The 26862-nt window shown below is 45.7% G+C and overlaps 1 protein-coding gene across 1 annotated transcript in view; it reads left to right on the top strand.

The window, feature by feature from the left end:
* The first annotated feature begins 815 nt into the window (after positions 1-815).
* LOC138257110 (long-chain-fatty-acid--CoA ligase ACSBG2-like) overlaps positions 816-26862 on the top strand; it is a 293313-nt gene continuing 267266 nt past the window's right edge. The window contains exon 1 of the mRNA XM_069205886.1: positions 816-885. Coding sequence (XP_069061987.1) covers positions 837-885 — 49 coding nt within the window. The 5' untranslated portion in view covers positions 816-836. The remainder of the gene's footprint in view (positions 886-26862) is intronic.

Below are 26862 nucleotides of genomic sequence, written 5' to 3'. Positions count from 1 at the left end.
ATTTTATCACTGACCTTTGGGCTGGCAGACGTATGTGTGTGTCTGTATAGTGACGGATTGCTATGTGTGTGTCATAATATGGGTAGCGGTAAACCGCTGAGGCAGTCAGCATGGAGGTAAGCGGTACTTACCGCCAGTGTCATAATGAGGGCCTCAATCTTTAAAAATGTACATCTCTGGTTTCCTACATTGGATTTTTGGCATTTGGTGCCATTATAAAGATAATTTTTTTTCTTGTTTTTCTAAATTGGTGTAGGAGTTTTATTGCGTGTTCTGTCTTTCGTATTCACTGTTTTGTTGATATTAAATGCTTAAATACACCTGTCACCTGTCTCCTATGTTAATCCTAACTGCTCGTGGACCAAGCGGCCGACGGCTGAGCAAGGATTCTTTTATTGAAACTTTGACTTGATCTTAATTGTGATTGTGGCCTTATTACTAAGTGTATGAACCTACCTGCCCTCTCTAATATGCTACTTTCCAACAGTTTGTTTATGTAATTTAATAGATTTGCACTACTTTTTATTTAATGGGATGAATTTGCGTTTTTCTCCTTTATGAATTTTTTGAATGTTTGATTGTTAAAAGTTGTTTCAATGTTAAATGAGCATTAAGTTACCGAATTAACCTTTTATGATGAGTCACCAGGCTCAAATAAGTAGCACATTTGAACAGCTTGTTCCTACCAAAATACAGATCTGCATTCCTGCTTTGTATATCACAGAGGTTCTTAAGTCGGTGCCAATGGCCTCCAAGGCATGACGCATAGTAAACAGGCACAACCCTCTGCTTCGTAAACACTGCGCTACGGAGACGAGACAGCTCGAGGACGGCCCATGACTGTCAGACTCACTTGCCCCGAGCCTGGCAGAAGGATGGACGGAGGTAGGTGGGTGGGCACGCCCTGGCATCGCCAGGTCTGCAAGTGGACGTGTTCTCTTTCGTTCAAAGACCCCTAGAAATCAGTGTTTGGTGCAGAGGTGTAAACCCTCTTACGCTTTCCAATAACCTACAAATAAGACGTGTGAAAATTAACTGCGGATATTTAACGTTCTGGTGAAGAGGGGAGAATTTGAGTTAAAAACATGTAGTGACTTTTTCAAAGATGCTCCAGGTAAACTTAGGGTTCCAGAAGCTTTCTGTGGCCAAGGTCAGGGGCGGAGGCAGGCTTTGGAGCCAGAGGGGGTGATAGGTTTTTTCTGCTTCGGAAGGCGATACGAATATGTCTCTGACGCGGTCACTCGAGTTGGTTAGCACACAACAGAAAGTTTATGGATGGTTAACAATATTTTGCCTACTTCACAAATATGCACCTGGATTGGCAGAACTATGGGTCTCTCAACCATGGCTCCTCTTTCCAAATTTAGCACAGATGTGTTAAAAGAATAAGCACAAAGAAAACAAGTGTTGGCAAAGCCAGTAGGCCTGGCCTGGACTGTGAGATTGTTAATGTATTTGTACAATGCTTTTTATTATTATTACTAGTTGTGAAGAAGGCAAGAATAAATCCCTCTATAAGCCATCACTGAGCTCTCAGGCAGCTAAAATGTCACTTAGACACTCTGTAACTTTAAAAAGTTGATGGAAAACAAATTAGGCACCCAGAATGCGGGCTAAATATATAGGCAGTATTTCATGTGAGTAAAACAATAACCCAAATAGCACACTTTAAACTAGCCTTTTCGTTCAAGAGGAAAGATATATTTTTAGGTGAATGTGTGAAGTGCACAGGGTGTGTGCAGTCGCTCAAGTAGAAGGTTAATGGATAAAGTGGGCCGACCCTTTGCACCAGGCTGATGTTGTGATAGGTGACATCAAACTGTAAATGACAAATTAATAGGCCAATGGATGAAGCTCTCTGACTAAACGCCCCTCTATATGTGCATATTACATGTGCATTTGTTTGGGGAAAAAACTGTCTAATTACTGTCTGATGTGTCTCTCAAAGGCCAGTGCTAAAAAGATGTAAAATGGAAAGTTAGGTATTGATCCTTCAGCTGAGGCACCAAAGGGCCCTTCTTTTCAGGCAGATGTGATGTGGAAAACTGCTGCAAAACACATTTCCCCATAGTAGATGCTGAGGTGGGTGTAAGTAAATGTGAATGACAGGTAAACAGGCCAGTGGATTACGAGGGATGACTTGGAGCACCTCTAGGTATTTTTAGTTTGTTTTTCATTCCTTGAGGCTGATAACAAAGCTGAAGTGGCTTTGCCGGCAATCTAAAAAGTGTAACTTATTGGCCATGCCTTTTTAAGCATATATTATGTTTGCTATGTATTCTCATACAATTGTGCATGTGCACAATATCATGTAGACAATATCAGAATCACAAGCACCAAGATGCAAACAAAATCACAACTGCATGATCTACTGACAAATGAGATTTTGTTTTACCTGTCAAGTTACCCAACATACTGCAAACACCAAATGTAGAAACGGTTTGAAGTACCAGCACGGTTTTATATAGTGTCAATACTTTTTAAAATGCAAAGTCAACTATTCCTACTCCCTACACCCTAAACTGGAAATTTGTAAAACAGCCTTAGGGAAAACGGCTCGATCAAGTCAAATAAACATGTAAGAAGGTTATTGGAGGTTCTCACTGAGAGATGCATTTCTTTTAATTGCACTGCCCTGCTCACCAGTGAGTTGTTAGAAGCATGTCACTGGTGATATGGCTTACTCTGAAAAACAAGGCTGTTCCTAAAACAAGAAGTAAAGGAATTTCAAAATTGGCCTCTTCCAGTCTGAGCTCGTGTGTTTCATCCCCGTGTGATTGTGATTCTCTGAGTAGCTAAACAGTGCTGCATTATTGACAAAAACACTACAATGTCACAATTCAGGGAGGTGTAGGGGGCACATGTGTGCTGTAGAAGATGAACATCATCATACTCTTCAAATGACCACAAGGCAGGGAAGTTATCAATTTGAACTGCGTGCCACAGGCAGGAAAAAACGAATTCCACTTTCTTCAGCAGTGTAATGTAAGCAGTTTAATGTCATTCTGTTATGTTAAATGTACATGTTATAGCGCTCGAATAACCCCAAAAGAGGTATTTTGGCGCTGATAGGCAAGCAGATCAACAGAGCTTAGAACAATGTGGTCTTAAGCATCTTTCTGAAGGAGGGATGGTCAGGAGAAGTGTGAATTTCATGTGGCAGTTTGCTCCATTAGACAGAGGCCGGCTTGGACAAGGCTCCACCACCTGCTTTGGATTTCTTTATAGTAGGAATCGTGAGTGATGCTTGGTCACTGGATCTCAAGAGTCTCGCCGGGCAGTAAGGTGTAAGTTTCTGTGCAAGGTAAGAGGGACCTAGTCCCATGAGGGCTTTGTGAGTAATACAGCAAAGGTTAAAAATGATGTGTCCTAATGGGTAGTCAATGTAACGATTGAAAAGAGGTGATGTTTTTTGCAGATAAGCCTGGTGGAGGTATTTTGGACTGCTTGAAGTTTTGCCAGGAGGCTGTCATTTGCAGAAGCTAGCAAAGCATTACAGGAGTCAAATCGACTACTTATTTGCCTTTGTACTAAGGTTTTCTAGACGATGCTGGCAAAAACAGAAGGGTTTTCTTTAACATACACAGGGTGTGAAAACAGGTACCTGCAGTATCTGAGACCTGCTTTTTCATAGTAAGCTTGTGGTCCAATCTAATACCAAGGTTTTTCACCACCTGTTTGTGGGTAGTCACAGGACCCAAATCTGATGGCCACCAGTCAAATAACATTATCTATGTTTTCGTTTCTATGTTTGTTCCATCTTGAATATAAGGAAGTAGGCCAGGGGTAGCTGGTTATAGAAGGGAAGGGTGGGAATGTTGCTCCATTGAAGCTATTTGAGAAGCTATTTGAGACTGAGAGCCAAATCTCATTTTTAACACTCCTATGAATTTGAGGATATAATGGAACAAACAAAGAGACCTGATTTTGGACACTAGAGAAGTGAGAAACACTCTGTGGATGTGGATATGACTTGATGATTACTATTAGATCTAGATGTTTGTATGCTTTATGGATGCAGACATGAAATAATATGTTTGGAGAATATATAATCTTCCTGAGGAAACACGTCAATGCAAGCTGGATAGCTGGACCCACTGGAACTGGCCAAGAATAATTAAGAAATTTGGCACACTAATCAATTAGCCATTGGATACCTAAGTTGGGACAGCAAGTGACAACAGACCAGGGGGGTGTCTGGAGTGTTGTCTCTCAATTTTTGTTAGGACAGAATTTGCACAGAGGCCCTTTGTGGGGCCTGCTGGATCTTTCTTTTCACATATAAGCTTTGTACAGGATTTTGTTTAAATATTGTTTTTGATATTCCTTCATTAAGATTGATCATTGGAGTGGATGAGTGGATGATGAGAGATATGTGTGGTGTACGTATGAGGTTTCTCCCAGTGGGGGTTATACTTTTGAATCTCTGTGATTCGGTGCCCTGTCCCCTTGAGTGGATATGTCATGTGGGGGGCCCTCTAGCTCCATTTTTATAGTACATGCATGTCTGGCAACCAACCCAAGGTCAAGATGGCAAGCAAACTGCCTAACACCATGACCTCAATTTTGAAGGAGTTCAACTTCAAGGCGTTTTTGGACAACTAGTCACAAGCTGAAGTGAAAGCTGGAGACAATGTATTACATTTTAGTACCAGGCAGTGCAGCTTCCAATGTTCTTTTGCTGCATTTCATAAGGAGAAGAAAACAGTGCAGAGCCATATTTGTTAACAAGCATTGGAAATGCAATTGGTCTTGCATTAGTTAGGGCTACTCTTGTAAATTACAATGTATTTTACCTATGTGTGTATGTTGTGTGTAGGGGAATTATGTAGGTTGGACTTGATAAGATAGTTGTGGGATTGTTTGGTGTGGAACCGTGTGGTGTGGAGTGGATTTGTATAGTGGAATTATGTGGTTTGGTGTTCTGTGGAATTATGTTGATAGTAATTATGTGGTATTGAGTGTACTGGAATTAAGAGGAGTGGGATTGTGAGTTATGGATTGTAATTATGTTAATAGTATTTTATGTGTTGTGCAGTGGTATGTAGAGGAGTTTAAATATGCGGTGTGCTGTTGAAATGTGTGACATGATGTGGAATTGTGTGGTGTGGATTTGATGTTTGTGGTGTGGTGTGTAGTTGTGTTTTTCAGTTGTGTTATGTGGTTTGGTCAAGTGTCGAGTTATGTATTGTGGAATTCAAATATGCAGAGTTGAATTGTGTGGCGTGGAACTGTGTGGATAGCTTTTCCTTTTTGCTGACGGAAAAAAAAAATATGTATGAGCAAATCTGTGTGTCTGGGTGTAAAAAAAATAGAATGAGAGTTACAGCTATTGATGTTGTACCTGTAAATGTATCTCACCTATGAGTTATGGAGTGGAGTGGATGTATGTGGAGAGTAGTGATATTATGTGGGTTGGATTGGAATTGTTAGTTTTGGCATTGTGTGGCATGGAATTGTGTGGTGTGGAGTAGATTTGTGTAGTGGAATGATGTGACATATTGTGCAGTGGTAGTATGTGAATAGTACCTATGTGTTTTCAAGTGTATTGGAATTGTGTGTAGTGGGACTGTGTTATGGAGTATAATTATGTGGAATGGTATTTTGTGTTGTGGATTGTTATATAGAGGAGTTTTATTATGTGGTGTGCTGTTAAATTTTGTGGTATGATGTTTATTATGTATTGTGAACTGGATATATGTGGTGTGTAGTGAAATTGTGTTATGGAATGGAATTATATGGTTTTATTTGGAGTTATGTGGTGTGGAATGGATTTAAGTAGTGCTCAACGGTGTGGCATGGAACAGTATGGCGTTAAATTAAATTATGTATAGTGGAATTTTGTGGCATAGTGTGGAGTGTATCTATGCAGATTGTTGGTATGCGGCAATGAGTGGATTTATGTGGGTAAAAATATGACACCAGAGTGAGAGAAAGAGAAACAAGAAGAAGACAATGTGGGGTTAAAAAAGTAAGAGGACCAATCTAGAAAGTGAAATGAGGTGGAGATAGAAAGAGAAACAAGAGGGAGAGTGAGAGAAGGAGTAATAGGGAAGAAACTGAAACGATGCTAAGAGAGACTGGAGTGGTAGAAAGAAATGAGTACCTGAAAGAGAAACAAAGAGAGATAAAGCAGGAACCAGAGTTTAAGAGAAATAGAAACAGCAGAGTAATGGTATGGAGTTGGAAAGTACGAACAGAGGTATGAGGTAAAAACATCAATTTTTAAGAACAAACACATTATGATCTCAGAGTAGTGCGCAAGGATAAAATAATAATACAGTAGGAAAAAAATGTCAGGTGGAGTAGAGTATAGTATATTTATTTTTAACAAAAAATATTCTAAAGGATGGATGATCTTTCAAAGGAGATGAAATTATATGTTATGTTAGAAAGAGCAGGAAAAAGAGCACCTTGTCGGGTGGCCACCCTCCAATTCGGTTCTTGTTCTTTAGAGAACTGCAGAAAATGAATTTGATCATCCATCTATTTTGATGATTAAATAGATAAATTAATTAATAAATGTAGGAAGCTGGTCTGGTGTGTGGTGGGTACCTATGGTACTTACACCTTAATCCAGGTCCAGGTATCCCCTCTCAGTGAAGTGTAGGCAGTGTCTAGAAGCAAGGCTAAATAGAGGTAGCTGTGGATGAGCAACCAAGGCTTATCTATGAGACATGCAAAGCTCATGCAATACCACTACAGTCACACAGTACTGACACACAAGAAAAAAAAGCACTTGGTTGTACAAAAATTAAGGTACTTTATTTTTGGAACACAGTATTAGAAGATGCTAGAGAGGCAACCTTCCAATAGGAGGTAAGTAAATACACTATATATATATATATATATATATATATATATATATATATATATATACTAATAAACAGTAAGAGGCATGAAAAGGTTAGAAAGCAGTGTAAAATAATAATGAGCAATAGTAGCCCTAGGGGAACCCGAACCATATACTAAGAAAGTGGAATGCAAACACAGGGCCCCCATCTAGGTAAGTAAATTGTGTAGACTGCACCTGGGAGTCCTAGGAAACCACACAGGTAAGTAATGCAGTATACCCCAGCGACCAGGAATGCAGGAATAAAACACTGGATTTCCTCAAAACCTCCGCAAAGGATAAAAAGAAGAAAAAGAAGACACCCAGAACAGTCTGCAAGGAACCAGCAGTGGAATACCGAAGATGGAGAGTTGTGGAGAGAGGAGACCAAGTCCAGAAGTCTCTGTGGAGTCCAGGGGGATACTACCATACCCAGAGGTACCTTTTGGAGTTGGTCGACGAAAAAGGAAGACAGGTCAGCACTGCAGCACAGAAGCTAGAGAAGAGTTCCTGATGCATGCAAAAGGTGTCCAATGCTGGAAGCTGGATTACAGTTGGGTGTCGGTGAAGGATTCCACCAACAAGCCTTGGCAAAGGCAAACTCACATTTGGAGGAAAAGGGGTGCTGCCAAGATCCAGGAGGACTCTTCCCAGGAGGGGGAGTCACATGGGACCCTCTGAATCACAGAAGGCCCACAGGAGCAGAGGCAGAACCCACAGGTGTACCACAGGACAGAGACACAGAAGTCACAGAAGCAGCCCACGCAGCACCACAGAAGATGCTCCCAGGTTGAAAGAGGACCACGAAGATGCTCCCAGGTTAAAAGAGGACCAGGCAGAGGCCCAGGAGCTGCAGGAGGGAGTGTTGGGGGCTGGAGCTACACATCACCTGAAGTTCCCCTTGGAAGTGAGGCTGTAAAGGATGTGGTGCATGGGGGTACTGTCTTGCATGTAGTGGAAAAGACTTACCATCACCAAAGTGCAACATCTGGTAGAGATGACCAAGGGCGACTCTCCGGACCACCACCGGTGATGCAGGACCCACGCCACTCAGGATGAGGGAAGATCCACGCAGCTAGTTGTGGCGGCCAGGTATCTGTAGTTACATGGGAGTGATGACTTCACCCCAGGGGAGATTCCTTCTTGTTGTGCAGGCTGAAGAGTTGCAGTCTTCTGAGGATGCACAGCCGGGAAAATGGAGCAAAGCTGGCAGGAATTCTGGATTCCATGTTGCAGATTGTAGGTTCCTGGAGGGCCCAGTCACGGTTCCAGAGACCAGAAGTTAAAACAGAGGTTGCAGAGGAGTCCTGCTGGAATCTTGCATGCTGAATCTGAGGACTCACCTCAGAGGAACACCATAAATAGCCCAAAGAGGGGGCTTGGTCACCTAACCTAACCTAACCAGGTAACTACCTATCAGAGGGTGCCTCTGACATCACCTGGCTGGCCAGGCCGCTCAAATGCTCCCAGAGTTCCCTGTCAACCTTGGAATCAAGATGGCAGAACCCAGGGACCCTCTGTAGGGCTCTGTACACCACCGCAAGGGTGGTGATGGACAGGGGAGTGGACACTCCCATTTCCATTGTCTAGTTCTGCATCAGAGCAGGGACTGGGGGTCCCTGAACCGGTGTGGACTGGTTTATGCACAGAGGGCACCACCCTTCAATGCAAAGTCAGTAGCTTGGGGAGGCTACCCTTGCAAGCCAGTCACACCTATTTCCAAAGGGAGAGGGTGTTACCTCCCTCTCCCAAAGGAAATCCTTTGTTCTGCCTTCCTCGGTTTGATCAGATCAGGCAACAGGGGGTCAGAAACCTGTCTGAGGGGTGGCAGCAGCTGGGCTGCCCGGAAAACCCAGTAAGGCTGGTGGTAGTAATGCTGGGGGTCCTCTAAGGGTCCTCTATGGAGCCCCCAGACTACATGGTATCATACTTTCAATACTTGCATCAGTATTGGGGTATGATTCCGACATCTTTGATACTAAACATGCCCAGTTTCAGACTTACCATTGTGTAGCTGGACATAGGTAGTGACCTATGTCTGGCATATTTATAAAATGGCGTTTCTGCACTCACAAAGTCCAGTTAAATGGGGCTGAAGTTTGTGGGGGCACCTCTGCTAATGCACAAATCACATACAGGCATCTGCACCCTGCCATCTGGGCTAAGTGGGCCTACTATGGGGGTGACTTACAGTGACCTGGTGCAGTGACCTGTAGTGAAACTGGGTGCATGCACCCGATTCGTGTAGACTGCAATGGCAGCCCTGCAGAACCCTTTGCATGGCTCCCTATGGGTGGCAAAATATATGCTGCAGCCCATAGGGATCCCCTGGAGCCCCAATGCCCTGGGTACCTAAGTACCATATACTAGGGACATATAATGGGGCAACACTGTGCCAATTGTGGGTGAAATACAGTTTTTGGCGAGAGAGCATAATCACTGGAGTCCTGGTTAGGAGAATCCAAGTGAACACAGTCATACACACTGACAACAGGCAAAAAATGGGGGTAACCATGACAAGAAAGAGGGTACTTTCCTACAATAAAGTAGAGTATTTTACATCCCTTGAGTGCAGCAGTTGGGTAGACCCTTGACAATCCTTAGAAGGAATTTCCCATTGAAAATATGTTTCTGTACTCATTTAGACTATTGAATAAGCTGCCATCGAAAGGGTGAAAGAACTACAATTGGCTGGTTTGCTAATGAGAACGTGCTGTAAGACAGGCTTAAAAGGCTAATCAGTGACAGTGTGCTGCAGGGACATGAAAAAGATGGAAAAGTGGGTGTGTCTGTCATCATCTGGCTTGTGAAATGGACCAGTACCTGTCAGTAGACTTGTTGTGCATATGCTGCCAACGATTGAGATCTCAATTGCACTTTACATTTCTCATAGTCCCAAAATGTAAGAGGCCAAATGCTTCAGCATCTGGGTTCACAAACAGAAGGAGGGTTGGCACTATATATGTTGAGACTGTACAAAAAACATAGCACCTGCCAAGACATGGTTGGAATGCAAATCACATTCAGGAACATATACAAATGGTCTTGTCTTTAGAAATCACATGTTTTGGAAACATTGGGAGCTGTTATAAGCTGAAATGTTTTCCAGGTAATAAGGCCTTGTTTCTGTACCTTACATATTGGATACATGTTGGTTAGCATGTATGTGAGTCTTGCAGTTGTGGAAAGGGAAGCTGTGTTTGCCAAGGTCATGTTATCTCTCTGAAGATTTCTATTAATTGGGTCTTTGAACTGTTTCATTAGCCCAGGGACTCCAATTTCAGACATAAATACATCCATGCACCAGCTTAAAGTTATAAAATGAGCAAGATTCAGTTTATGCATGGTAAGAGGTGTGTTAGAAATGGGGTCTTTGGTTGGCAGTCAGGTTACCCCCTGTCCAAGTAAGGACCCTCACTCTAGTCAGGGTAAAAGAGAATCACCCTCAGCTAACCCCTGCTTACCCCCTTGCTAGCTTGGCATGAGCAGTAGGCTTAACTTCAGAGTGCTAGGTGTAAAGTATTTGTACCAACACACACAGTAAATTAATGAAAGCACTACAAAATGACACAACACAGGTTTAGAAAGATAGAAAATATTTATCTAAATAAAACAAGGACAAAACGACAAAAATCCACAATACACAAATCAATTAAAAAGTAAAAAGTCTTCATGTAGTTTTAAACACTGTTAGTGTGAAAATGTACCTTGGGTGCGTCAAAAATAACCCCTCATGGGTGAGTGTGCGTCAAAAAGAGCTTGTGATGTGTCAATTTCACTTACGAGCGAGACCTTGCGTCGTTTCTCCTTCCGTCAGGTCGGGGCACGTCGTTTCTTCTCTCCTCAGGAGAGCGATGCATCGATTCGGTCGGCACTCTCGGTTCTGGGCATGCCTTGCGTTGTTTTTACACACCCAGCGGTGTTTGCGTCAGAAACCCAGCCGCACGATGATCCGAAAACCACACAGCGCAGGTTGCGATCTCACCAGCCTCCGTCAGAGATGCGGTGCGTTGGTTATCGAGCTCCGTGCGTCGATTCTTCGATCGCACAGGTGGCAAGTGTCAATTTTTTATCCGCGAAGACGGTGGGGCGCCATTTCTTCAGCCGCAGATCGGAGTTGCGTCAATCTTTTCCCCGCACGGCGTTCTGTGCGTGGATTTCTTCCTCTTAGTCTGCCAGCTTCTCCTTTCAGGGTCTGAGGAACTGGATGGGCACCACAGGGCAGAGTAGGAGTCTCTCCAGAAGTCTTTGCTGTCCCTGAGACTTCAAACAACAGGAGGCAAGCTCTAAATCAAGCCCTTGGAGATCTTCACAAGATGGAAGGCACACAAAGCCCAGTCTTTGCCCTCTTACTCTGGCAGAAGCAGCAACTGCAGGATAGCTCCACAAAGCACAGTCACAGGCAGGACAGCTTTTCTTCCTCAGCTCTTCAGCTCTTCTCCAGGCAGAGGTTCCTCTTGGTTTCCAGAAGTGTTCTAAACTCTGTGGTTTTGGGTGCTCTTCTTATACCCATTTTCTCCTTTGAAGTAGACCTACATCAAAGCAAAGTCTCTCTTGATTGTGAAATCCTGCCTTGCCCAGGCCAGGCCCCAGACACTCACCAGGGGGCTGGAGACTGCATTGTGTGAGGGCAGGCACAGCCCTTTCAGGTGTGAGTGACCACTCATCTTCTCCCTCCTAGCACAGATGGCTCATCAGAAAATGCAGACTACAGTCAGGTGTCACTGTCTAGTGTGAGGTGCAACCAGCCCAACTGTCAAACTGACCCAGACAGGGAATCCACAAACAGGCAGAGTCACAGAAATGGTATAAACAAGAAAATGCTCACTTTCTAAAAGTGGCATTTTAAAGCACCCAATCTTAAACTCAACTTTACTAAAAGATGTATTTTTAAATTGTGAGCTCAGAGACCCCAAACTCCACATGTCCATCCTCTCCCAAAGGGAATCTACACTTTAATCAGATTTAAAGGTAGCCCCTGTGTTAACCTATAAGAGGGACGGGCCTTGCAACAGTGAAAAACATTGTTAAAAACACATTACTATACGTCCTACCTTAACCATACACTGCACCCTGCCCTTGGGGCTACCTAGGGGCTAAGTCAGGGGTGTCTGACATGGAAGAAAGGGGAAGGTTTAGGCCTGGCAAGTGCGTACACTTGCCAAGTCGAATTCACAGTTAAAAACTGCATACACAGACACTGCCATGGCAGGTCTGAGACACGATTACAAAGCTATTTATGTGGGTGGCACAACCAGTGCGGGAGGCCCACTAGTAGCATTTGATTTACATGCTCTGGGCACCTCCAGTGCACTGTACTAGGGACTTATTGATAAATCAAATATGCCAATCATGGATAAACATACACATTTTGTAAAGGAACACTTGCACTTTAGCACTAGCTAGCAGGGGTAAAGTGCCCAGAGTAGCAAAAACAGCAAAATCTGATTCCAGCACACATCAAAAACCTGGTAAACAGAGGCAAAATGTTAGGGGAGACCGCGCCAAGTATGAAAAGTCTAACAATGATTTATGTCATTAAGAGGCCGCATTGAAGCATAGGCTCCAAGTGACCCAATGGGAAAAGGATATGGGGTAACGGCCAGAGCTGCAGACTTTGGAACTGTGGAGCCTTTTCATCAACTCAACATCTTGTGATTCTGGGCAAATTACTTAATCTTCCTATGCTTACCAAAAATGAATTTGTGTGCATGGACTTTATTGGCCCGCTTGGAGGAGTTACCCTGGATTTGAGATGTGCATTGGTTATGGTGGATGTCCATTCAAGATGTTTGAAAGTAAAAATTTTAAGGGAGATCACTACCATTAGCAATGGAAGAAATATTTCTAGAGAAAAGGTGTCCTGTAAAGGTAGTTACAGATAATGGGACACAATAAACCTCTGTCGAGATGAAAAGTATTTTTAAGATCATGTGGGATATGCCATTCCCGCACTTACTTGTACAATCCACAAGTAAATGGTATAATGGAGAGGAGTAACCACATGGTGAAAGGTATCATCTAAATTGTTTTGAGTAGTGGCAGAGATCTACATGACATGGTGAATGACTTAATTTGGGCATTTAGAATGACTGAGAATGTGGGGACAGGTAAAATACCCTTCATGCTGATGAGAGGCAGGGAGGCTGGGACAAAATTGAAATGCTCATTGATGTCTATGTTAATAAAGAAGAGGAGGGTAATCAAGGATAAAGGGGGAGTTCCCACATTAAATGTTGGAAAAGTTTTAAGGAAAGGAGATTTTGTGAAAATAAGACCTGGACGGGTTAGTGGACGTCTTCCGAAATTTCATGGACCATACAAGGTGAGGGAAGTTCATGATTTTCATGTCGTGTTGGAGAATGGTCAACGATGGAACAAAAAGAAAGTTGCCTTTTATAGTAGAAGGGGTGAGGAGAGAGATGGTGACATTGGTGGTGAAAGTGGTGGGGGATGCTACAGTTTTTTACTCATGCCAGATGAGGAGTAGTTAAATGACAATCACGTTTTAAGGGAAAGTGATTATCAGACACTAAACACCGGTTGTGATACCCAAACGCATTATTTGGGTCCAAGATGTCGGGAAATTCCAAGCTATTTGCAAGATTATATTATGCAATCTTTTGTATTGCATTATGCTTGTTAATGTTCTTATTTTACATTCTAATTGGTACTTTTATTTTATTGTTAAATAGTGTGTTTCATTTACATAAAGGGAGTGGATATGTTGTATTCATAGAATTGTCGGCACGCTCCTCATGGTGACAATTCCATGTTAAGAACGCCTAGCTGATGGTTCTGTGGGGTGATTATTGGACAGCTGACATGGAGCCAGGCGCTAGCGAGGGAGCTCTGCTTCTTACTGGGTTAGTGTGAACTTCAAATAAACTCTGTGTCAAAAATATACCAGATCCGGCCCCGTGATTCATCTACAACAATCTCCTTGGGAGTTTGGACTACAATTCTCAGAATGCACCTGGTCAGAATCCTCAAATGACCACTGGACACTAGTCAGCTGGGCTCTTCTTGCAGGACTTGATGCAGGGGACTCTGGGTAGCTCCTTTGTACCTGTAACTTACAGGGAGTCAACTCCTGGAGTTGCAGAAGCAAGGCAAAGCCCTTTTCTTGATGAAGCCCAAAATGTGCAGCTGGTGCAGTCCTTGTGATTGCAGTAACCAGATGCAGGCCAGAGGTCGAGGAGGGAAGTCCTCCTCCAGTATCTTCTTCTAGCATGAATCTGAGGTGTGAATGCAACTCTGCTATATGTAGCTCCTTGGGTGGAAAGCAGGGATGGGGGAGCAACTGTCCAATCGCAGGCAGGCCACTACCCCCTTGGATAACCACTTCCTGGGAAGTGTGGCAAAAATCAATCCCAGGGAAAAACGTTCCTTAAAAATCCAAATTGGCAGAAACTGAATTTTGAAGGTTAGGTCTGGCTGAGCCCACCCAATGATGTGTCTAAAAATCCTTAACACACCCCTCTCCTGCACTCTCCTAATTTAATCAAGAGGGCACCTGGTTGTCAGGGTTTGCAGGAAATGGGGGAGGTCCTGAGCTGCTTCGAATGTCCTTCCCTCCTTTGAAGACCATTTTGGCTGTTCCTTCCATCCTGTGTTACCGTCTGCTGAGGCAGATCTTCTCCTCCAGGCACTTTCTTTGTGTTCAGCCCAGGCCACTTCCCACCTCATCAGGGCAGCCAGGCCAGACTGACAGAGGCTGGCCAATCAGAGAAGGGCACTACAGAGCTGAAGTTGGCAACCTTCAGGTAGAGTTCTAAAACTATTTCCCTGAACTAGTTATATTAAATTCAGCAATGGCACGTTGTTGCATTTATTATAACAATCAGTTTGATACCAAACCTGAAATATTATGAGGCTGTAATTCCAACTGGCTCTTTTTTTTCAAACAGGGTAATTATGGTAACCAGCAGTAGAAACAAAGGTTCAGCTTATTTTTTTCTCTGAGAGTCCATTTTCACTTTCTATTACTTAGGGCCGGGGTCATCTCTCAATAAAAATGTGAATTCACCACCGAGACCGGGACTCAGCAGGAGCTTCTGCCAATTTATATCCATGTGATGAGTAAATCTGAGTGCTGCCAGCGTGACAGGCACACGTCCTTTCCTCCCAGCCTGGTCTACTTGCTGTCTGGAGACCGATTAGGGAATGGAGGCCATGCAGGAGAGGTGTTCCACAAATTGGAATAGCTGCATTGTCATGTACGTATCAAAAACACATATATCACCAAAATATCCAGAAGAGAAATCAAGTACTTATCTGTATGGGAGCAGCTATTAAAAGAGGAAGATGGTTGTTGCCACCCATACATGCTGTACAGGTATCCTAGTGTAATGTAACTTGGGCTCATGCAAAGCAGTCCAATACATTTGGGTTGAGTTTGCGCTATATAAAACTGCAAAAAAAAAGAAAAAAACAAATGTGATGGGTCTCGCTGGCAGCCAGCCCGGACTTTCAGGCAACAACAGAGCTCTGAAGTTGCCCACTTCCATGCCTGAGTATCTCACCAAGCCCATTTTTTCACTGCATACTGGGATCTGCAATCCTTTTTTAAATCCTAAAGCCAGGACTACAAGTCCCAAAATCCTGTAAAATGTCTTGGTGATGAGCAACTCAAGCATGGAATTGGGAAACGTGAGAAATCAGAAAGCAGAAGAAAGCGAAAGCAGACAGCTATGTAAGTGAATGCTGCTATAGATTACAATTATGTGAGGCGACTTGGAAGTTATTTAAGGAATTGTAGAATCAATACTATGCCCTATTTTTATCTATGATCACGGAACTGGATAGCTTTATTATATGAAACACATTCAGAAATGTAATCATGGGGGTCTGTCAGGAGCATCAGGGAGATGTTTAGTTTCCCATTAACAAGCATTAGCTGGATACATATTTCTCGACTCCAGGAATCAAAAACACATATTATTAAAGGACAAGGGAAGGAGAAAGCAACAGCTATATAAGTGAATGCAGTTTGGCCCTAGATTTGTTTTTTTGTGGTTTTATTATACCAATGGACATGAAACACTGAGAAGTGAAAGAAAGATCCACTGAATGTGGGATGAAATAAAGAGGTAAAGGCAGAGAAAGGCATGAGGTCTGAGAAAGCAAAGCGACACTGGTGTAAGGAGGAAGGGAAGAGTTGCAAACATACAATAAATTATCCCACGTCCCTGTGGTAGATAAGGAGGAGGGAGCACATGCACGAGAGAGAACAGCCCGAAGTGAGGGAAAGGCAGAGCGTGAGTTTTTGTGTGTGCCCAAGGTGGTTTACATGGATGTGAGGTGTGTGACAAACCCCCCAAAACTGTGCGAACACTGCAAAATTCCACAAAATCTACCCAGCTCAATCCCTTTGTGAAAAATGACCAAATTATCTTTGTAACCGCAATTTCCCACTAGCGCATGTTACTCACGTTTCTCAAGAATGTTTTTCCCTTCACTGGGTCCATAGTTAAAGGTGCCTGTCTGCAGTAAAGCTTTTCTTCAATGTGCCGTTATCTCTAATTAAACTTGCGGCTCTGTGCATGGCCCGTTCTTGAAGCAAGTGCCATGAGGGTAGGTCGAGCGCAGGGTCCCTCCCCCACAGATGCTCACCCAGTGAGAGAAATTAAACAAAAGTCAAATGTAGCACACGGCGTGCATTTTGAAGACAGCAAGACACGTATTAGAGCCCTGCTAAGAAGAGTTTCATAAGGCCTGCGAAGATAAGTCAACAAGGGCCAGATGTAGGAAACAAAAATTTTGCGACTCGCAATTTGCGAGTAGGTGCGACTCGCAAATTGCGAGCCTCAAATTGAAATGCAGGTACAATGTCAGTGTTGAAATAGCGACTCGCACCCGGAGTCGCAACGCAGAGAGCGAGTCCGCTGATTGCGAGGTTGCTTTTTGCGACCGTGCAAAAAACTAACTCGCAATTTGCGAGTGGGTGTCGCAAATTGCGAGTTGTATGTAATTTGCTTACAGGTGCTGCAGAACACTCCAGAAACCACTCCAGAACACTCTGGAAACACTTCCTGGCACATGATGATGACATCACAGCCAGGAAGTTTACAAATACACCTGGGAGGAGGGAGGACCACACCCTTTTTAACTGCTGAACTGCACACAGGAGAAACAGAAGCTGCAATGGAAGGAACTCCTAGGAAGAGAAAACTTAAATTCTCAGAGAAGGAGCTGGAGGTGCTGACAGATGAATGCTGTCAGCACTATGACAAATTATTTGGGAAGGCAGCCCTCAATGTGCCAGAAGCCACCAAAAGACAACTGTGGCAGGACATCCAGGAAAAAATCAACTCCCTGGGGGTGAGCCACAGGAGTGTTGAATAAATAAAAAAAAGGTGGTATGACCTCCGCTCCCGGACCAAGGAGAGGGTGGCTGAAAGGCTCCGGGAGATGAGAGGCACAGGAGGGGGACCATCTTCAGTACCACCACCCACACCCCTGGAAGAAAGGGTGGAGGAGACCCTGGAACAGGAGGCAGTATCAGGATTTGGAGACCTGGACACCTCAGAGCCCACCACATCAACCGGTGAGTACCATGTGACATGCCTGTACCCCTATCAATGCCATACCCCCACCCACCATGTAGACAGGGGCATGCTCAACCAAGATAGCTCCATTTCAGGGTAGCAAACACCAGAATGATGCATTATGGGAAATGTAGTCAAGTAGGCAGTTCATAGGCAATTGTTTATTAGGAAGTGTGCAACAGATAGTAGACACTGACAGTCTGTTCCCCATGTCCCACAGGTCTCCCACAAGACACCACCACAACCCACAGCAGCCAGCCCCATGAGGACAGCTCATGAGCCGCCAGCACTCCCACCTGCACGTCCAACATCATCCCTGAAATGTCCACACCTGCTGCAACTGTGTTCCAGGAGGCTGCGCCAGCAATAGGCAGGAGTGATACAGTTGAACACACAGGGCAGCCACCGCTGCGCAGGCGACGCAGGTACAGGAGATGCGGCCGTCAACCTCCCAGCAACAGTGAGGCACAGCTGCTGCGTGGTCAGCGCCTGCAAAATAACATATTAGGGAGGATTAGTGGTGTGCTGCACTGCTTTGTCCGCAATAACGAGGCCAGCATGCAGCATCTTAACTCCAGAATCGACATGATTGCCACAAACACTGGGGACCTTGCCCTGTCCATGAGGGAACGGGCGGCAGGACCACTGGCCCAGGCCGAGGGTGGGCGGCGCAGGGACCGTCAGCTCCTACAAAGACTAGATAGGATGGCCACATCCATCGGCAGACTGGCTGTGAACACCATATGCCTGTCGAGGAGGACAGTTGGCCTCCAGGTCGAAATGGGCCATTTTGCTGGAGATGTGACTAGGGGCCTAGGACGTCTCACCCACGTCATAGACTTAATGGAGGCACGGCATCTGTCCAGGGGCACAGGGAAAAAAAACCAGGACAGCGAGGAGGGCTCTAAAGTGAGCAGTGTCTCTGACACTAGGGTGCTCCGGAGTACAAGGCAGAGCACAGCAGAAGCACCAGGGACCAGCCAGGCTGGCAGGAGCCGCAGAAGGACATAGACATTACCCTGGCCCTGTTGATGTGGCACATGACATAAATGTGCCCCATGCATGGTTTGCATTTACATGTCCATGAACAGTCATTATTTGTAAATAGTTCTATTTCTGCACAAATTAAATCGTTTTTTTGTTCCACTTAACAAATGGAGTTTTTGGTCAATAGGTGAGTATGGTTGGAGTTGACACGTACCTTCCAAAGTATTGTGTTGCGATGTGTTCCCGTCTCAGTCTGCCTTGATTAGCTATACTCGGATCCCCATGATGGCGATGTGGTTGCTCTTGCTCTTCATCATCAGGATCTGGGTCTGCAGGGGTGAGAGGTAGCCCACGTCGGGTGGCTATGTTGTGGAGGATGGCGCATGCGACCACAATTTTGAATGCTGTAATGGGAGTATACTGGAGGGCACCTCCACTGCGGTGGAGGCATCTGAATCTTGCTTTCAGGAGTCCAAAGGTGCGTTCGATAAGGTTCCTGGTCCTCTCATGTGCATTGTTGTATCGCCTCTCACATTCATTGCTGGGTGTTAAAAACAGAGTCATAATCCATGGCCTTAGAGCATATGCACTGTCACCTGTTGGGCACAAACATTACACTGTTAGAAAGTTCTGGTTGGTGTGCACAGTGACCTGTCTGTATGTCTGCAAGGTGTATGCAGCTCTACCTAGGAGGTATCCGTCTCCACACTCCCCACGTTCCAGGCGTTGATGTATCCCACTGTGCCTAAAAATGTAGGAGTCATGGGTACTGCCTGGAAACTTAGCTACAATGTCAGTGATGACATAATGGGCGTCACAAACAACCTGAATATTCAGTGAGTGGGTACACTTTCTGTTGCGGAAAAGATGTTCCAGGTTTGCAGGGGGGCATATTTGAATATGTATCCCATCTACACATCCTATGACATGGGGAAACTTGGCAATGCGGTAAAAGTCTAGCTTGGTGCTGTTAATTTCTGCCTCATTCCTTGGTAGGTATATGAAGTGAGACATGTGTGTGAGTAAGGCATCTAGAAAGGCCCTGAGGAACCTTGACACTGCACTTTGAGATACCCCACCTGCCACAGCAATGACCCCCTGATAGCTCCCTGAGGCCAAGAGGTGCAGTGAGCATAGCACTTGCACATGCGTAGGGATGGCGCAGCCACGCAGAGTCTGGTGTTCTAGCTGTGCTTTAAGTAAATCAATTAATTCTAGTATGGCAGCGCTGCTAAGGCGATATTTGTCATAGAGCTCTTCCTCAGTTTGCTGAAAAAGAGTCTGCCTTGTTCTATATATCTTCTCCTGTCTGTGGCCCCTACTCCTCCTCTGCTGGGCGGCGTGGACTCTCCTTCTCACTGCTATCAGGTATATCTCCGCCATCTTGAGTAACCCAGATGCCTTCTGGGTCTCCTTTTATACTTTGGTTATGGTTACCACCTGCTCTGATTTAGTGGTAAATTGCAAATGCAAACTGGGCTTTTTGCGACTAGTCGCAATTGCATTAGGTTTGCGACTCGCAAATTGCGACTTGCTATTTGCGGGTCGCAAAATGGGGTCGCAAATTTTGCGAGTCGCTAACGGCTCACATCGCTTTTTGCAAGTCGGAAATGGGGTTTTTGCATCCCATTTCCGATTTTGCACAGTCGCAAATAGCGATTCGGGCCATTTGCGACTCACAAAACTTTGCTACATCTGGCCCCAAATGAGGTAAACCATTAAAGTAAACATGAGCAGCTGCATGAAGCGCGGAGGCCGTGAAGCAGGCATTCCCAAAAAGCTGAATTGAATGAAAAGAACATTGCCCAAATCGGGTGATCAGTGCTTAATTTGTAAGTAGAAACGTGCCTATGCCCATAGCGTTACTCTGAAACACGGAGCTGCTGCATTTAAATGTGCGAGCACTGGGGAATGAGGAAGTGTAATCCTGAAGCCATCTCGGGCCTCCTTAATCCAATTACAGCTACAACTTGACCCTGCCACTCAACCCTGCAGCTTTCTCCTCTCTCCATGTGTGATGTGTTTTTGTTGTTCTCTTATTCTGTCTTTCCCGTATGTGTCTTTTGCTAGTAGTAAATGCTTGAGGCAGAAAAATAAGTGCCAGTTCTAAAAAATAAGTGACGGTGCCCAGCACTGGAAATCACCGGCTCAAATTAATCACTTGGGTGTATATATTAAAAGATCATTGTTGGAAAATGGGTTATTGGTAGGGCAGGTAGGTACCTACACCTAGCAACAAGCCACAAACCTCCACATAAGTACAGTTAGGTCTCAGTAAATTAATCCCAGCTCTAGCCTTGGTAGCTCGGCATCGAGCGTCAAGGCTTAACTTAGGAGACAAAGTGTAAAGCATTCAAATATCACACAACAGTAATTAAATAAAACACAGGAAACAGTTTAAAAATCCAAAACCAATTTATAAAAATAGCTTATATTTTTATCTTTAAAATGACACAAAAACGATTAAAATCGGTTCAGGGGAACCGGAGATATGAATTTTTAAAGTATTATTATTTTCTAGCGCTTAGAAACAAAAAGCGCCAATCGGGCCATCTGGTTGCACCAGGACCGGGGCAAAGTCAAACTTTCAGGCCGACCGCGATGGAGCCCTGCTCGGCTACAAGTCGCGGGAGGCCTCGGTTAAAAAGTTACCTTCTGACTTAGTCTCTTTTTTGATGTTTTTCTTCCCCGGGACGAACCTGCCAGTTGGATCCGACCTCCTGGAGCCCTTGTCCGGATACGCGAAGTCGGTTTCCTCGGTGGTGATTTTTACCTTCGGACTTAGTCGTTTTTTCGAGATGAAAATCCTTCGACCGGGGTAAACCTGGATCTTGATCCGACGTCCGTGGAGCCCTTCTCGGATACGATGGCTGGAAGGTCCCGGTCAACTTTTTACGTTCGGACTTAGTCTCTTTTTTGGATGTTTTTCTTTACCGGGACGAACCACGAAGTCAGGCCGGGTCGCGGTTGAGGCAAGCCGGCTAGAATTTCCGCGTCGGGTCGGTCACTTTATGGAGCTTTTTTTCAAAAATTCTCCAATCTTTTCCAAACTTCTGGGGCTTCACCCAGATGTTCTTTTAAGGTTCTTTTGGGGTCCACAGCTCACCCCAAGGGTCCAGAAGTTCTGTGATGGTCCTTGGGAAGTGCGGACTTCAACTCCCAGAATACACCTGGCGCAAACTCCTTTTTGGCCACTGGACAGTGGTCAGCTGGTCACTTTTTCAGGAGTTGGTGCAGGGGACTCTGGATAGCAATTTTTCACCTGTAGCAAACAGGGAGTCCCTCCTTGAACCAGTGGAAGCCAGGCAAAGTCCTTCTTGTGGTGAAGCCCAAGTGTGCAGCTGGTGCAGTCTTTCTGAGTGCAGGGTCCAGGTGCAGGCCAGGGGTCCAGCAGGGCAGTCCTTCTTCTCCTTGTAGTTCCTTCTTCTTGAAATTTGGTGGGGATCTGAGGCGTGGGTGCAGGTCTGCCAGTTTTATCCTTGCTCCTGGGTGAAAAGCAGGGGGGCCCTGGTTCTCCAATCAGGGACAGGGTCGTCCCCCTGTGATGACCACTTCCTGGGAAGTGTGGCAAAAATCCATCCCAGAAGGCAATAGTCTCTAAAAATCCAAAATGGATGAATCTGATTTTTGGAGGAGAGATCTGGCTGAGCCCACCCACTGGTGTGGCTAAAAATCATAAACACACCCCTCTCCTGCCCTCTCCTAATCTAATCAAGGGGGCACCTAGCTGTCTGGGGTTGCAGGATGTGGGGGTGTTGCTGGGTGCTCCAGATGTCCTTCTCTGCCTTTGAAGACCAGTTTGGCAGCCCTCCCCCTTCCTGCCTCACCATCTGCTGAGGGGAGATTCTCTCCCCCAAGCACATTCCTTTGTGTGAAGCCAGGCCACTTCACACCTCATTAAAGTAGCCTGGCAGAAGCTGCTGCAGGCTGGCCAATCAGAGCACAGCAGCAAAAACAATGCAGAGCTGAAATTGGCAACTTTTTAGGTAAAGTCTAAACTTTTTACCTGCACTAGTTATATTAAATCCAACAACTGGAAGTTGTGGGATTTATTATAACAATCAATTTGATACCAAATTCTTGGTATGTAACATTTAAGGAGACTTTAAAATTTAAAATAAAGTCTGCCCATTCTAGCCTATGAAGGCCATTTACTTCAATGAGGGAAAAACGAATTTGGCTGTTTTTACCTCACCAGGGCTTATAAATCTATTTTTATAAAGTCCCTGCTTATAGTTACATGGCACCCAGCCCTAGGGGCACATAGGGCACACCTTAGGGGTGACTTATATGTAAAAATAAGGTAGTTTAAGACTTTGGAAGTACCTTTAATTCCAAAGTCGAATTTGCATATAACTTTAATTTAAAAGCAGCCAGCAAGGCAGGCTTGCTTTTAAAATGACACTGGGCACCTCAGCAATGCATCTAGGTGTGCACCACCTATGCTGTGGTCCCTAAACCTACATGCCCTACCATATACTAGGGACTTATAGGTAGGTTAACTTAGCCAATTATAATTAGCCTAATTTGCATATCCATTTTACACAGAGCACTGGCCCTGGGACCGGTAAGCAGTACCCAGGGCACAGCCAAGAGTCAGTAACCACCAGTACCTATCCAGAAAGAGTGGGGGTGATCAGGCAAAAAAAAAGGACTTTCCTACACTGCCCCCCCCCAGATGAAAGGTGATGGGTACTAACCTACACCCTGGTAGTCCTCATCAGCTAAGTGGAAAAACCTGGAAAGGCCATCTGCATTGGCATGAGCAGTCCCAGGTCTGTGCTCCACTGTGAAGTCCATCCCCTGTAGAGAAATGGACCACCTTAACAGTTTTGGGTTCTCCCCCCTCATCTGCATCAACCATCTGAGAGGTCTGTGGTCAGTTTGTACACGGAAGTGAGTGCCAAACAAGTAAGGCCTCAACTTCTTCAGGGACCAAACCACAGCAAAGGCCTCCCTCTCAATGGCACTCCATTTTTTCTCTCTGGGGAGTAGTCGCCTGCTGATGAAGGCAACTGGGTGATCATGGCCCTCTTCATTAACTTGTGCTAACACTGCCCCAATCCCTTCCTCTGAAGCATCTGTTTGCACTACAAATTCCTTGCTATAGTCAGGTGCCAGTAACACTGGTGCTGAACACATAGCCTGTTTTAGGGTGTCAAAAGCTTTCTGACACTCTGGGGTCCAAATGACCTTCTTGGGCTGTTTCTTGGAGGTAAGCTCAGTTAGAGGGGCCACTATGGTCCCACAATTTTGAACAAACCTCCTGTAATACCCAGTCAGGCCAAGAAAGGCCCTGACCTGAGTCTGGGTTTTTGGAGCCTCCCAATCCAGGATAGTCTGGATCTTGGGCTGGAGAGGTTGTACATGGCCTCCACCAACAAGGTGGCCCAGGTACACAACAGAACTTTGCCCTATCTGGCACTTGCTTGCCTTGATAGTCAGGCCTGCTTGAAGCAGGGCCTGAAGCACTTCCTTCAGGTGGACCAGGTGGTCCCTCCAGGTGGAACTAAATACAGCTATATCATCCAGATAAGCTGCACTAAAAGATTCCAACCCAGACAGGACTCTATTCACCAACCGTTGGAAGGTGGCAGGAGCATTTTTCATCCCGAAGGGCATCACCTTGAACTGAAAGTGGCCCTCTGGTGTGGAAAATGCTGACCTCTCCTTAGCTCTTGGACTTAAGGCAATCTGCCAATATCCTGAGGTCAGATCAAATGTGCTCAGGAATTTGGCAGCCCCCAACCTTTCAATGAGCTCATCAGCTCTAGGTATGGGGTGAGCATCAGTCCTAGTGACTGCATTTAGACCTCTGTAGTCCACACAGAATCTTAATTCTTTCTTCCCACCTTGGGGATTAGCTTTGGGCACCAGTACCACTGGACTGGACCAAGGACTATCAGAGGGCTCAATTACCTTCAGGTCCAACATCTTAGCCACTTCAGCTTTGATGTTGGCCTTGACCTGGTCAGACAGCCTGTACAGCTTGTTCTTGACAGGCAAGCTGTCACCAGTGTCAACATCATGGACACACCAATTGGTGAGTCCAGGGGTCAGGGAGAACAGACTAGCAAACTGTCCCAAGACTTGCTTACAGTCTTGTTGTTGCTGATCTGTCAATTTGGGAGAGAGTACCACTCCCTCCACTGACCCATCTTTTTCCTTTGAGGACAGGAGGTCTGGCAGAGGTTCACCCTCCTCCTCCTTCCCTTCATCAGTGACCATCAGCATGGTCATGTCTGCCCTGTCCTGGTGGGGTTTCATCCTGTTTACATATAGGATCCTGTGAGGATTCCTGGGGGTGCCAAGGTCCACCAAGTAGGTGACCTCACCTTTTTTCTCTAGGATTGGATAGGGCCCAGTCCATTTGGCCTGTAGTGCCCTAGGAGCCATGGGCTCCAAAACCCACACCAGCTGTCCTGGGTGATACTCAGGCATGGTAGCCTTTTGATCATGCCAGAGCTTCATGAGCTCCTGACTGGCCTCCAGGTTTCTGCTTGCCTTCTTCATATACTCAGCCATGCGAGACCGCAGGCCTAGTACATAATCCAGCACATTCTCCTTGGATTCCTTGAGAGGCTTTTCCCAAGACTCTCTCACCAAGCACAATGGGCCTCTTACAGGGTGCCCAAACAGTAACTCAAAGGGGCTGAATCCAACCCCCTTCTGTGGCACCTCCCTGTAGGCAAACAGCAGGCATGGGAGGAGGACATCCCATCTCCTCCTGAGTTTGTCAGACAAACCCATGATCATGCCCTTCAGGGTCTTATTGAATCTTTCCACCAGACCATTGGTCTGTGGATGGTAGGGTGTGCTGAACTTATAAGTAACACCACACTCCTCCCACATGGCTTTCAGATAGGCTGACATAAAGTTTGTGCCCCTATCTGAGACCACCTCCTTTGGGAATCCCACTCTGGTGAACACACCAAGTAGGGCCCTAGCCACTGTGGGAGCAGTGACTGTCCGGAGGGGTATTGCCTCAGGGTACCTGGTGGCATGGTCCACTACCACCACAATGTACCTGTTACCTGAAGCAGTTGGTGGGTCTAGGGGACCAACAATGTCAATCCCCACTCTCTCAAAGGGAGTCCCAACCACTGGCAGTGGAATTAAGGGAGCCTTTGGCTTGCCCCCTGTCTTGCCACTGGCTTGACAGGTGACACAGGAGCTGCAAAACTCCCTGACTTTTTCTGACATTTCGGGCCAAAAAAAATGGTTGACCAGCCTGCTCCAGGTCTTGGTCTGTCCCAAATGACCAGCTAAGGGGATATCATGGCTTAAGGTAAGGAGGTATTCTCTATACTTTTGGGGGACCACTACTCTCCTAGTAGCCCCTTCTTTAAGGGTCCTAGCCTCAGTGTAGAGAACTCCATCCTCCCAGTAAACCTTGTGGGTACCACTGGTATCCCCTTGTTCTTGCCTGGCAGCAGTCTGCCTCAGGCCCTCAAGAGTGGGACACTCTCTTTGTCCCTGGCACAAATCTTCTCTGGTGGGCCCACCTGCCCCTTGCAGTTCTGCCAAGTCAGGCAGAGTTTGCAGGGAAGGTGTCCCTCCCTCAGAGTTCAGATCCTCCCCCTCAGGGTTGGATTCTTCCTGACCCTCTGTACTTGTTGGGGCTGGTAAGCCAGACCCAGTGCCCTTTCTCTTCTTCTTGGAGGCTTGGCCCATTGTTCCAGGGTCCAAGTGTCCAGCATTTCCCTGTTGTGCTGCCTGTGACCTGGTCACAGCACACACCCATTCAGGGAGGTCCAGCATCTGTGCATGGACCCTTCTCTCCACTTCTGACCATTCAGATGCTTCAAGATCATTTCCCAGCAGACACTCTACTGGGAGGGCAGGAGCTACAGCTACTTTTTTAGGGCCAGTCACACCTCCCCATTCCAGACTCACCATAGCCATGGGATGGAGTTTGGTTCTGGTATCTGCATAAGTCACCTGGTGGAAGACACCAGGTAAGACCTGCTCTGGAGAAACCAGCTTTTCTGCAACCATTGTCTCACTGGCTCCTGTATCTCTCAGAACTTCCACTTCAGTCCCATTGACTTTAGGCCTCTGCCTATACCTCTGCATGATGGGAGGTAAGGTGGCCATAGTTGCAATGTCCACCCCACCCACGGATACTAAGGTGACTTCAGTGTACCCTGATTCCACCCCTGGGCCAACTTCCACCCCCAACCCTACACTAGCAATCCCCTGGGATTGCCCACCAGTGGGGGGCTTCTTGGTGCAGATAGCATCTCCTCTTTTATGTCCTGGCTGATGACAGTCAAAACACTTGCCGGCCTTAGCAAGCTGCTGAAACTTTCCTGCTTTAGCAGGATCAAAATTCTTTCCCTGATACCCTTTCCCTTTAAAAGTGAATTGGCTCGGGGCTCCCCCTCCCTGAGAAGTTTTTGGGGACTCTTGTGAGGACTCTTTGGGATTTTTGTCATCTTTCCCCTGGTTCTTCCCCTGAGAAGAACCATGTCCTCCCTTTTTCTGATCACC

Source organism: Pleurodeles waltl, chromosome 1_2 (genome assembly GCF_031143425.1).
Source record: "Pleurodeles waltl isolate 20211129_DDA chromosome 1_2, aPleWal1.hap1.20221129, whole genome shotgun sequence".
NCBI classification, from domain to species: Eukaryota; Metazoa; Chordata; class Amphibia; order Caudata; family Salamandridae; genus Pleurodeles; species Pleurodeles waltl.
Note: the sequence above shows the minus strand (reverse complement) of the source record. Positions and strands in the feature narration are given on the sequence as shown.